Genomic DNA, 11,651 nt, shown 5'->3' on the forward strand with positions numbered 1-11,651 from the left:
CAGGGAATAGAAACCTGTTAACGCCAGGGTACATCTCTTAGATTGGGATTTATTTCTGCTCCAAAATGATAATTTATAGGCCCTGCATTGCCACTTCTCACGGGCCTGCTAAGTATTTATGATCTCCTAAGAAATGTGTCTTTTGCTGGCTTCCCATTTTAATCACAGAGCTAGCACCACCAGGGCACACACATGAATCACCTGGCCCCTTCCCTCTGGGTTGCGTTAAGGGGCCAGGAAACAGAGACCTCACCTACCCCAAGAGTCTTCCAGTTTGGCCACCCACCTGAACCCCTCCTCACCCCTGGTTTTGCCCCCACCCCTTAGGTTTCACCCGAAACTCAAGCAGCGTGTCGCCACATGGGTATGTGCCCAGCACCACCCCGCAGCAGACCAACTACAACTCTGTCACCACAAGCATGAATGGATACGGCACTGCCGCCATGTCCAATTTGGGTGGCTCCCCAACCTTCCTCAACGGCTCAGCTGCCAACTCGCCCTATGCCAGTAAGTAAAGCTGTGTATCTAGCTTTCCTAGTCCGGTGGGGACATAGGTCTCCTTGTCATAAGAGCCCCCATCCTGCAAGGCCCAGGGGGTGGTGTTAAGGCTCCGTTGCCTCCAGCAGAACTTCAGTCTTCTGTGCTGTCCTTGCTCCCTCCGCAGGCTCCCTAACAGGCAGAGCCTTGTGGCAACCAAAAGAGGGGCTTTGACATGGCCCCTCCCCGTTTTGTCGGAGCTAGCAGAGTGAGACGGGGACATGCTCCCCTTTGTAAACTACAGGTGAACCAGAATCGTCAGGACTGAAAATAAACGTTTGAATGGGTGCTCTGCTAGAAAGTTACTGCCATCCTTCTTTTAGCTTAGAAAAAAACGAGAGCGCCTTGTGTGTTGCGTAGCAACTAAGTCTCTTGACTGACAGAGTCAGAGGCAATGGCATCAGGCTTAAGTATGGCAGCCAACTGCACCACATCAGACTTGTGAGACCCTACGCAGTTCTGGTAACACTCTGGTCTCCCACATCAGACACCTTAATGGACTCACCACTCCGCTTTCAAGTCTCCCATTCCAGCGATTCCACCTGTAACTTTTCCAGTTATCATTCTCTTTCACCCAAATTAAAAACAAACAAATGAGTCTGTGCTGATTTTACTCTGTCAGCTATGACTAAACTGGCTTTAATTGATTCAAAGCCCTGACCCACTAATAAAATCACAGCAACCACAACAACCGAACCCACTGCCATCTGGTAGATGCAGAGCCCTGGTGGCATAGTGGTTACATGCTGATCTGCTAACCAGCGTTTCTCAACCTGTGGGTCGCAACCTCTTTGGGGGTTAAATGACCCTTTCACAGGGGTCAGCCGATTCACAACAGTAGCAAAATGACAATGATGAAGTAGCAACAAAAATAATTGTATGGTTTGGGGTCACCACAACATGAGGAGCTGTATTAAAGGGTCGCAGCATTAGGAAGGTTGAGGACCACTGTGCTAACCACAAAGTCAGCAGATGGGGTTTCTACTGTCGTACACAATAACAGTTTCAGAAACTCACAGCAGCAGTTCTACTCTGTCCTATAGGGTCATCTGACCCACAGTAGCAGTACAATGTAATTGCAAAAACCAAAGCATGGAGTCAGATGGAGATGGGTTTGACTCCTGGTTCTAACTAGATGCTCTGGTGGCATAGCGGGTTATACATTGGGCTGTTAACCACAAGGTTAGCAGTTCAAATTCACCAGCCATTCCATGGGAGGAAGATGAGGCTTTCGGTTCCAATAAAGATGTATAGCCTTGGAAACCCAGAGGGGGAAGTTCTACCCTGTCCTCCAGTGTTGCAATGAGCTGGGATTGACTTGGTGACCGTGGATTTGGAGTTTTGGTTCTAGTTGCTAAAGGAGGGGCTCTGAGCAAGCTCTTCTCCAAACTTAACCCTCTCACCTGTAAGATGGGGCTGAGACTACCATCTACTTCACAGAGCTGTTTCGAGGTTTCGATAGGTGCATAGGCAGAGCTTTTCCTGCTGAGAAGCACGGTCAACAAGTCAGGATCATCAATAACAACAAGTGTGGATGGTGGGGTGCTGTACAGTAACAACTGCTTCACACTTCAAACCTTTCCTTTTAGAAATATGACTAGAGTTTTTAATGTTTAGATTTCTTTTTCCTTTTGTGTTTGGTCTGTACTTAAATGAACACATAAAAATCAAAAAAACATATCTCCCTTCCCACTCACCCCTGGAAACTTGTCAAAATTAAAAGAAAGAGGAGAGAAGGAGAATAGTTCTGTGTTATAATCCCTAAGAAGTTGAGCTTAAGAGGTTTCCTGGTTCAATGTTTATGTTGCCTCTGAAGCACCTCAGTACACCGGCATTTTGTATTTGAAATGTACTGCAGGCCCCTGTCTACAGAATCTCTTGATCTCCCCTGAGGACCATTTCCTAGATAACCAGGTTCATTTAGGACCGCGTGGAAGACTGCTTTGAAGTGTCAAACTTGGCCAAACTCCTAGGCCTCTGTAGAAGTCATGATAAAAGATGGGCTGGCCAATGACAGAATCTTCATGGCATGTATACAAGAACCTTGGCTGAAAAAGACCAGTAACGATGCACTCTCTCATGGGGCACATGAAGAGGGCGGGCACCCTTGGAGGAGAGGACTGGTCATTCTTGGTCTTCAAGAGAAGCTACTCCGAAAGTCTATGGAGGGGTTTCCCTAACCGGGTGCAGCTTTATACTCTGTGTATGTGACATTCTGCCTTCCTGATTTATTGGTTTGAAATCAGAGGCTTGTTGACCATTTGAACTTCTCCCCCAAGTAGTGTCCTTATCTGGTCAATGTTTGGAGTTTGGTTTCATATTCGATATGATTCATCAAAGAATTGTTTCTCAGAGATCTATCATTTTGGTGTTCTCCAATCCACTCCATCAGAAAATGTTTCAATCATGACCTGACAATGAAAAGGTGGCATTCTTAATTAAATCAATAAACTAATTGCTATATGGTAGCAATTCAATTTAGGGGCCTGGATTGCTGTGCCTCCCCAAGCCGGGGCCAGCACCAGGTGACTGTAGCCTGAGATTGCATCTGTCAGACTGTGAAACTTCCAACATTTAATTTCCATTAATTGATTTCCTCAGTGCTCACGAATCTACTATTAAATTCTCAAATAGGCTCTCAGATGGGACGGTTTTATCTGCATAAATGCAAATAAAACAATAAACACAAAGCTCAGCTGATTTGAATTTTTGCCTCCATAATATTTAATTATTCATAAACCACTCATGTTGAAAAATTCCAAATGGGATAAAAAAATAAAATAAAATAAGACATTCCACTGGTGTACTACACTAGCTGGTGTGGTGGCTGGTAACTAATAATGCTGTAACAAATGGGGCTCCTGGACTATTTTTCACCCCTTCCTCTGCTCACCGCGCCACCCCCAGCTCCCCACCTCTAAATACACATAATGATCACATTTGCCAAGGAGATTAATTGCCTTCCTCAGTGAACCAGCAGGATTTCAAGTCTACGAATATTTAAAAATCAAACCTCCAGTGCATGAGTTTTGCAATTTAAATGGATGTTATTATTGAGCGTATTTTCACATTTACAAATCCTAAGAGATGTATAAAAATGCGGGCCTCATTAAAAGAAAAAGTACAGTTTAGAGCATGTTTGTGAAAACTCTAAGGATGGGAGCTCCGGGTTCTGTTTCGGGAAGCATTTGGTGCCTTGGGGTTTCAGTGCCGGGCCCCATCACCAGGGCTCATTTCCCCTATTAGGGCAGTTGCTGCAGAAGACCCATTGGAGTCCTACTTCCTTACCTCTCCAAAGCTGGCAGGCGGGGTAAGGCCACCTCAGCTGCCTCTTCAGGACTCTGGCGGCCGGGCCTTTGCCCCTGGCAGGCAGGCTGAGTGCAGACAGCATGGAATCTGGGTGTGAGCCCTGGCCTGGTGGCCTTGGTGCAGTGGGCCTTGAGCAAAAGCCTTCCTCTGGGGCTGAGCTGGCTGCATTTGTTCAGGTGTGAAAAAGACTGGCCTCCAGCTGGCTGCGTCACCAAGAGAGAATGAAAAGGGCAGGAAGATGCTTGTGGCTGGCAAAGCAGTGTACACTGCTTATGAGATGAGACGGGCATGAATGAGGATTTGAACTAAGGGCTGACAAGCTGCAAGTCCTCGTTTCCTTGGGAAATGCAGAGATGGGTGGGTGAGCCTGTGGGAAGAGGAGTCGCCTGAAATAAATAAAAAGATCATTAGCCAACATTTAATGACAAAGGGGTCTCTGGGTGGAGTAATGATTAAAGTGCTAGGAGGCTAGCAAAAGGTTAGAGGTTTGATTCACCCAAAAGTGCCTCAGAAGAAAGGCCTGGAGATCTGCTTCCAAAAACATCAGCCTTCAAACACCCTGTGGAGCACAGATCCACTCTTACACACATTGGATTGCCTTGAGTCAACTGAGTCAATGGCACCTGGTTAGCTTAACGATGAAAATGCAAGCGGGAGCGTGCACCTACCAAACTCTTCCCTGTCCCGTTGCAGCTAGCTCTTCTCCCTCTGAGGGGCCAAGGTTCTTATCATTGCTTATCCGCATCCCTGCTAACACCGGACTGCGAGTGTTTGCATAAGGCTCCTGTCCTCGGATTTTCTCATTCACAAACATTTGTGTAAGGCTCCCTTGGGGGAACAGGAGAATTGGGAGCTCTGACTGCCGCTCTGCATTTTTCACAAAAGCTTCGCGGCAGCACATCCACCTACCTTCCTGCCCCTGTCTCTCTTGTGGAACGCACAGCACAGTGCAGAGGATTCAGATACACACACACACACACACACACACACACACACACATCAACTGGTACATTAAGTTAAAACCCAAACCAAACTCATCAAGTTGATGCTGACTCAAGAGTGACCCTAAAGGACAGGCTAGAACTGCCCCAGTGGACTTTGGAGACTGTAACTCCTTACAGAAGTAGCAAGCCTCATAGTTCTCCATGAAGTAACGGTGGTTTTGAACTGCTGACCTTTTGGTTACCAGCCCAACACACAACCACTATGCCACCAGGGCTCCTGTACATTAAGTTGGAGTCCTTCAATTCCCCTTTCTTCTACCTCATTCCCTCTCCAGCTGGCCTCTGCCTGTCTGGCAGAGCCCAGCCCCTTTGCTGGTGCCTCAGTTTAGGCCCTACCTGGAGTGCTTCCTGAGCCCCCCTCTGAGAAGCTTTCTCTGACCACCAGCACCAACCACTTCCCTGCCCTACCTCCACTGAGTTATCCTCTCACCTTTGCCAGTAATAGGAAAGGCAGCCAGGCACAAGGGGTAAAGTGTTGAGCAGCTAATTGTAAGATTGGAGCTTTGAACCAGCCAGCCACTACCAAGGAAGAAAGATGAGGCAGTCTCCTTTCATCAAGATCCACGGCCTCAGAGAGGCTCTGTGCCCGGTGAGTGAGAATCAGCCCTTGTAAGGGTGCAGTGCACTTCTGCCGAGCGCACTGCCTGGCATGTAGTGGCCTTCAAATTGATGCTGACTCATTGTGACCCCTTGTGTGTCAGAGTAGAACTGGACTCCACAGGGTTTTCAACTCTTGAGTTTTTGAAGTAGATGACCTTTTTCAGAGGTCGGGGGAGGATGACCAGAGGTTAACGTCCTCGGCTCCTAACAGAAAGGCCCACCGCCCACAATCACCGATTGGCGAGAGGCAGTGCATGCAGGCAAGGCACGTTGAAGGCAGACAGTCTGCTGAGGATGCTGTCAGGCAGGACAGGTTCTGGCCAGAAGGGTTTGCTGAGCAGGCAGCCTGGCCAGGGTCAGGCCCAGCCACCTGTTCAGAAGGCACCGGGGGGAGCCGAGCTGACACCTCCTTTCCCTTCACCCCTTGTAGTTGTGCCATCCAGCCCCACCATGGCCTCCTCCACAAGCCTCCCCTCCAACTGCAGCAGCTCCTCCGGCATCTTCTCCTTCTCACCAGCCAACATGGTCTCCGCTGTGAAACAGAAGAGCGCTTTTGCGCCAGTTGTCAGACCCCAGACTTCCCCGCCTCCCACCTGCACCAGCACCAATGGGAACAGCCTGCAAGGTAAGTTCAGGCTCCACTCACCTAGAGCCCCTGGTCTGGCCACTCCTTCCCAGGGCCTCTGTGGTGCCTGCTTCCCTCTCTCTGCCCTCCATCGCCTCTGTGTCTGCGGTCTGTACCCTGGCCCTAGCCTCCCTCCTGGGATAGCACTGCCTGACCAGCTCTCTCTCTGGCTCCAGCAATTCCGCTCACAGGAGAGGCAGCCACCCTCTGACACAGGCTCCGGTGTGCTGGAGACTAGTGTTTCTGCTTACTAATGCCTCCGTTTCTCTTTTCTGCTCTCTCATTCCCTGTTGTCGCCATTATCAGACCAGTCTTTTGTGGACTCTAGCAAGTTCTCCACTGCAGGGTCTCTCCCCGGACTGGCCTTCTCCTGAAGTAGGTCACTCCTCCTTCCCTTGCTGTTGCTTGTGTCCAAGTGGACTTGTGCGGGGTGGGGAGGGAGGGAGCATCCTGTAGTCCCTCTGAGCCCTGCCTTTCACTGCCAGAAGCCGGAAATCCCTAAATCCCACGAGACCATTTGGGTTTCTATGAAAATATTCCAGCTCTTTCCCACCAAGGGAACTCAAAAGTAATGGCAATGATTTCTTAAGTCCTCAGAAGGGGAAAAGAACCCACCATGTTAAAATAGGAGTCTATCATTCTGATTATTTTGTTAACGTGCTTGACACCATGCCGTGGTGTGTATCCGCTCATTCTCATTCATTCCCCTTAGCAGGCAGGTGTGAGGAAGTGCTTAGAGGTCCCATTTCACAGGTGGGAAAACCGGTTAGAGAGGTCACAGCGCTGGCGTCTGACAGCTGATATATAGCACAAGCTGCCCTCAAACGCAGCCTCAGAATGTCATGTCCGCTTTTCTCTCCCAAGACCCTGGTTACTCAAAGTGTGCAAGCACACAAACGCAAAGACAGCTGGGGGGTGGGGGGGGTGGGGGGGCAATGAGATTGACGAGATAATCAGCGACCATTTATTGAGCCCTTAACGATTCCAGGCACTATGCTACAGGCTGGCCAAGCTTTCTCCTGGCTAGTCCTCACCAATTCCGGATGAAGCACAAGAATTATGCTCATCTCCACAGTCCTGTGGGTAGAGTTCAAGCTTAGAAGCAGTCAATAGCTGCCCGCAGACACACAGCTGTGATATGGTGGAGATGAACGTAAACCTCCCAGCTCCCCACTCCCCCCAGAGCTCCCAGGGTCTGAACTCTTAGCTTCTGCCGGTTAGGACTCCCCAGGGAATCTTCCTTCCATAGCCTCCTCTCCACGTTCCACTGGTGAACAGTACGGAGGTCACGGAGGGACGGGAGGGCAGCCATTGGTGTTCACACTTAAGGGTACATGTTGGGCTGATGCTGGACGCTGCATCAGTGGTCTCTCTGGTCTCCTCTGGCAACCCTGTTCCCATTGTATAGATGACAGAACCGAGATCGCACATCTAGTGACTGCCCCCGTCAGAGTTGAGAGCAATGGGACTCCACATTGTGCCCCTTGAAAGCCCCCTGAAGACGGCCACAGGTCTGCACAGCACAGCCAAAAGGCAGCGCCACACTTGGCTTCTTGTCCATGCCACACACTGACCCGCTCACGGCTATCAAGGGCTCTGACTCCCAGTGACCCCACAGGACAGAGGCACTCTGCTTCGTGGGGTTCCTGAGGCTGCAAATCATTACAGGAGCAGACTGCCTCTTCTTTCTCCACTGGTGGGCTTGAACTGCCAACCTCGAGGTTAATGCCCCAATACTTCACACCCCGCCCCCCACCTCCCTTCACTGACACACACTGGCAAATCCCTTTTCTTAGTGGGAAAAAGAAAATGACCTGACTGTAAGGCCTGTCAGACAGTATTATTCATGACGGGAAATGTCCACCCCACAAAGGGAGCTGCCTATTCATGCAAGTCTGACACTTTTTCAGCTAGGAATAATGCAGGCCACACCCAAGTGCCCCTCCAACCACAAAGCAAACCTGTGGTTTTCGAGATGATCCTGACTCCTAGCGACCCTGTAGGAGACTAGATCTAACCCATAGGATTTCCAGGACTCAGGATCGTTATGGGAGCAGACTGCTCCATCTCTTCCCTGAGGACTGGCTGGTGGGTCTGAATCACTGCCCGTGCACTTAGCAGCCGGACTCTCAGCACTGTGCCACCCAAGACCCTTTCAGGCAGCACATGAGTGCCACAGAGCACACGCATCAGCCCTGGAGCCGCAGTTTCAATAGGGCTTAAATACACGGGGAGCACAAATCAGCCATCCTTGGGCTGCCTGTCAGAATCCTCTTAAAACATCGATTGGACATCAAAAACAAGACAGGCTGGGGTTCTTAGTCAACAGCCAAGTTGGAGTCCATGTGAAGAAGACCCCCTGCTATTTCAAGGTCAGGTGCTCTAACTCAAGGACCCCTGGTGGCGCAGTGAGTTAAGTGTTAGGCTGCAAACCGAAAGGTCATTGGTTCGAACCCACCAGGTGAGAGGATCTGCTTCTGAAATGCTTATAGACAGTTCTCTTCAGCCCTATAGGGTTGCTATGTATAGCAATGGTTTTTATTTTTTTCATGTCATGTGGGTCTAGGAGGCAGAGCGGGGAGCTGAAAATAAAGTCTCGGCCCAGAATTTTGAACCATCTACCTTCTGATACTGTAGAGAGCCCTGTGTGAGCCTGCATTTGAAGTGACCATGAGGCTGTAAGGCAGGAACACATGCAAAGTCTGTGCATTGCTCTGGACAGATTCTAAAAGCCTGGAGACCTTCCTCCTCCTCTGAGCATGGGCTGTCTCTCCAGGATTTCTAGCACACAGGTGGGAACAGGAGGGTGGGGCTCTTTCTCCGGCACACAGGTAGTGCTGGGCTTGTTAGCTGTGGAGGACCCAGCTCTTACCTCCATTTGAATTAGTGTCCAAGAAACTGTCCCTGGATGTTCCCTTTCCCCATGTCCTGATCCTGGGATTTGGGACACCAGGGGTGTGTGTGTGTAGGCGGTGGGGGGTGGGGTGGAGGTGGTGGATGTTGTTTTTCTAGCACTATCTCTACTTTTAGGGGCTAATGGTAGTGGAGGTCTGAGTAGAGAAATTAGGGTCAAATTTAACTGACAGCTTCTACTCTAAGGAATTTCTGGGTGGTTCAAAGGATGAACTTGATGGACTCCTAACCCAAAGGCTGGAGGTTCAAGTTCCCTCAGAGGCACTTTGGAAGACAGTTCTGCTTATCTGCTTCTGAAATGTCAGCCATCAGGAGCCCTGTGGGGCACAGCTCTACTTGGACCCGTGTGGGGCTGCCAGGAGGAGGACGTGACCCCATGACAACTGGATCGGTTATAGGTGTCTTCCTTTACTTACTTCCTCCCAGCGCCACTCCCAGACACCCACTATATGCAGCAGGCCAGGCACGTGACCCCAACTGTCTGTTCACTCTCTGCACATCTCTCTTAGCAGGGTGGCCAACACCACCATTTTTAAAGGGGGCTTCTACTGGGATGTTTGGTGCTTCCCCTGAGGAAAGTGGCCTCCTGAGTGACCCCCCAGAGTTATAACTGAGGAATGATACCATCTTCGTCTTTATAAGCTGAGCTTCTGTCATAAAGAAGCCTACAAGTCGGTATCACATTTGAGGGGAAGAATCTCAAGGTACTTTATGCCTCCTTCTCCTCTTCAGTGCTGGTGTAAGACCTAGTTCAGTTAGACCCACCTCATCCAGACTTGTGATCATTAAGATGGGACAAGTAAGGAAGACAGGAGTTTGTTAAACAAATTGACCATGTAGACAAGATTACAGGTGACACATTAAGCTGCTTAAGTGTTTGAAAGGCTTATTTACCTCAAACGACCTCCCTGTTAAGTATACATTATTCTTTTTTTGGTTTGCTTTCCATCCTTCAAGCCAACTCCTTAGAGGTCATTTTCCCACCGGCCTCCTCTTAGCCTTATGTAATTACTATGTGCATGGCTATCCCGTCTACAAAGCATCACCCAAACCTCACCAGAGGGAGCCGCAATGAACAAATGAGGACTTGTGTCCAGCCTGCCTTCTGCCTTATTGCATTCATTCCTCCACCTGCTTGTTGATGTGGGATGCACATCACCGCGTTTTACAGATGTGGAAACTGAGATGAAGAAAGCCAAGAGGGCTCATTCAGAGTTGCACAACTAATGAACTGGGGAGCCCAGGGCTGAAACGCAGGTGAACCAAGACTGCCGTGTAAGCCCATCTTGTAGTCAAGCCAGGGACGCTGGTGGCTCAGGGGCACCTTCTTACCTTCCATGTAGGGGATCTGTGTTCAGTTTTGGTCTGTGAACCCCAGCATAGTCCCTTCTCTGTCATCAAGGAAGGCTTGCAGGTGTTGATGATGCTCAGGTGTTGGCAGAGCCTCTAGACTAAGATGGACTAGGAAAAAAGATCTGCTCATCTTCTTGAGAAAGTCAGCCCATGAGCACCCTGTGGACCACAGTGGTCTGAACCCATTGTGCAGGGAGTTCCCCCGAGGTAAGGGGTGATGCCACAGTTGTTAACATGAACAAAATATTTAAAACACCAAGTTAGGTCTTGGGGCAGTATAGAATCCTGACCCCCAAACACTCCCCTGGGTAGAGGGGATGGGACACCACCTTCAGCAATTAGGGAGCATGCAGAACAGCCTCATGGACAAGGTGGCCTTTCAGCTGGACCTTGGATGAAGGCAAGTAGCACCCATGAGTGGCGCCTTGGGGAGGGGCACATTTTAAATTCAAGGACCAAGGATCACCTGCACCAAGGAGCAGAGGTAGAAAGCTTCCAGATAACGTGCAGGAACGAGCAAGCGGGTTACCACTAACCCAGGATCCTGGGGCCCAGAAACCAAGCAGCAGTGCACAGATGGAGAGATGAGGGCCTTCCCGGGAGGTCCTACATACCCTTCTTTGATAACTTATTATTCCATTCCGACAGATTCGAACAGGCTTTCTCTCCCACCTAGATACAGCCTTGACAATATACCATATGCCCAAGACATTTTTCCCCCTTTTTAGGACAAAGCAACTCCTGCCTCAGCACTCTGGGGCCCCACAGGATGTTCTATCAAAATAAAAATGTTATGCTCAGTCTTAGCAAATACAGCTTGCTGGAGCCCCTCCCCTGGAGACAGACAGTGCACATAGCTCAGTGAAGGTGCGGAGACATCTTGCAGCGAAGTAAGGACGCCCACCCCCTTAGCTTTCTACACTTAGTTGGTCCCAGAACTTTCTTCCTGACTCGAAGACCAAGGAAGACCATGCCGTGAAAAACTTTGGCAAATGCATCTGTCCTTAGGACTTAGAGAGAGCAATGCAGAGAGAACCTTCCCAGGGTTTTACCTAGTGACGTCAGACGTTCTCATGCGTTGGTCTTTGTGGACCAGAGACTTCAATCCCAAATGACACTCAGCCATTGCAGTTGGCTGCATCCTCTCCCCTTTCACCACACTCTGTGGGCCTGGATTCTCAGCAGTGGCAGGCCTCAAGAGAGAGAGGGGCAGCCCAAGAAGGCTGTCAGCGCGTCATCAGAATCCCTTCCTGGCCACTCCACCCATTGAAAGCTCCAGATTCGAAATCCTAACCATGTTCTGGACAATC

The 11,651-nt window shown here is 49.7% G+C and overlaps 1 protein-coding gene across 1 annotated transcript in view; it reads left to right on the forward strand.

Annotated features, from left to right (window-relative positions):
• Positions 1 to 11,651, forward strand: part of EBF1 (EBF transcription factor 1) — a 479,517-nt gene that overhangs the window by 462,140 nt on the left and 5,726 nt on the right. The window contains exons 14-15 of the mRNA XM_030888673.2: positions 328 to 507; positions 5,881 to 6,075. Of these exons, the coding sequence (XP_030744533.2) occupies positions 328 to 507; positions 5,881 to 6,075 (375 nt within the window). The remainder of the gene's footprint in view (positions 1 to 327; positions 508 to 5,880; positions 6,076 to 11,651) is intronic.

Source organism: Echinops telfairi, unplaced genomic scaffold (genome assembly GCF_000313985.2).
Source record: "Echinops telfairi isolate 266 unplaced genomic scaffold, ASM31398v2 ScPeMD7_7469;HRSCAF=8507_0, whole genome shotgun sequence".
Classification (NCBI taxonomy): domain Eukaryota; kingdom Metazoa; phylum Chordata; class Mammalia; order Afrosoricida; family Tenrecidae; genus Echinops; species Echinops telfairi.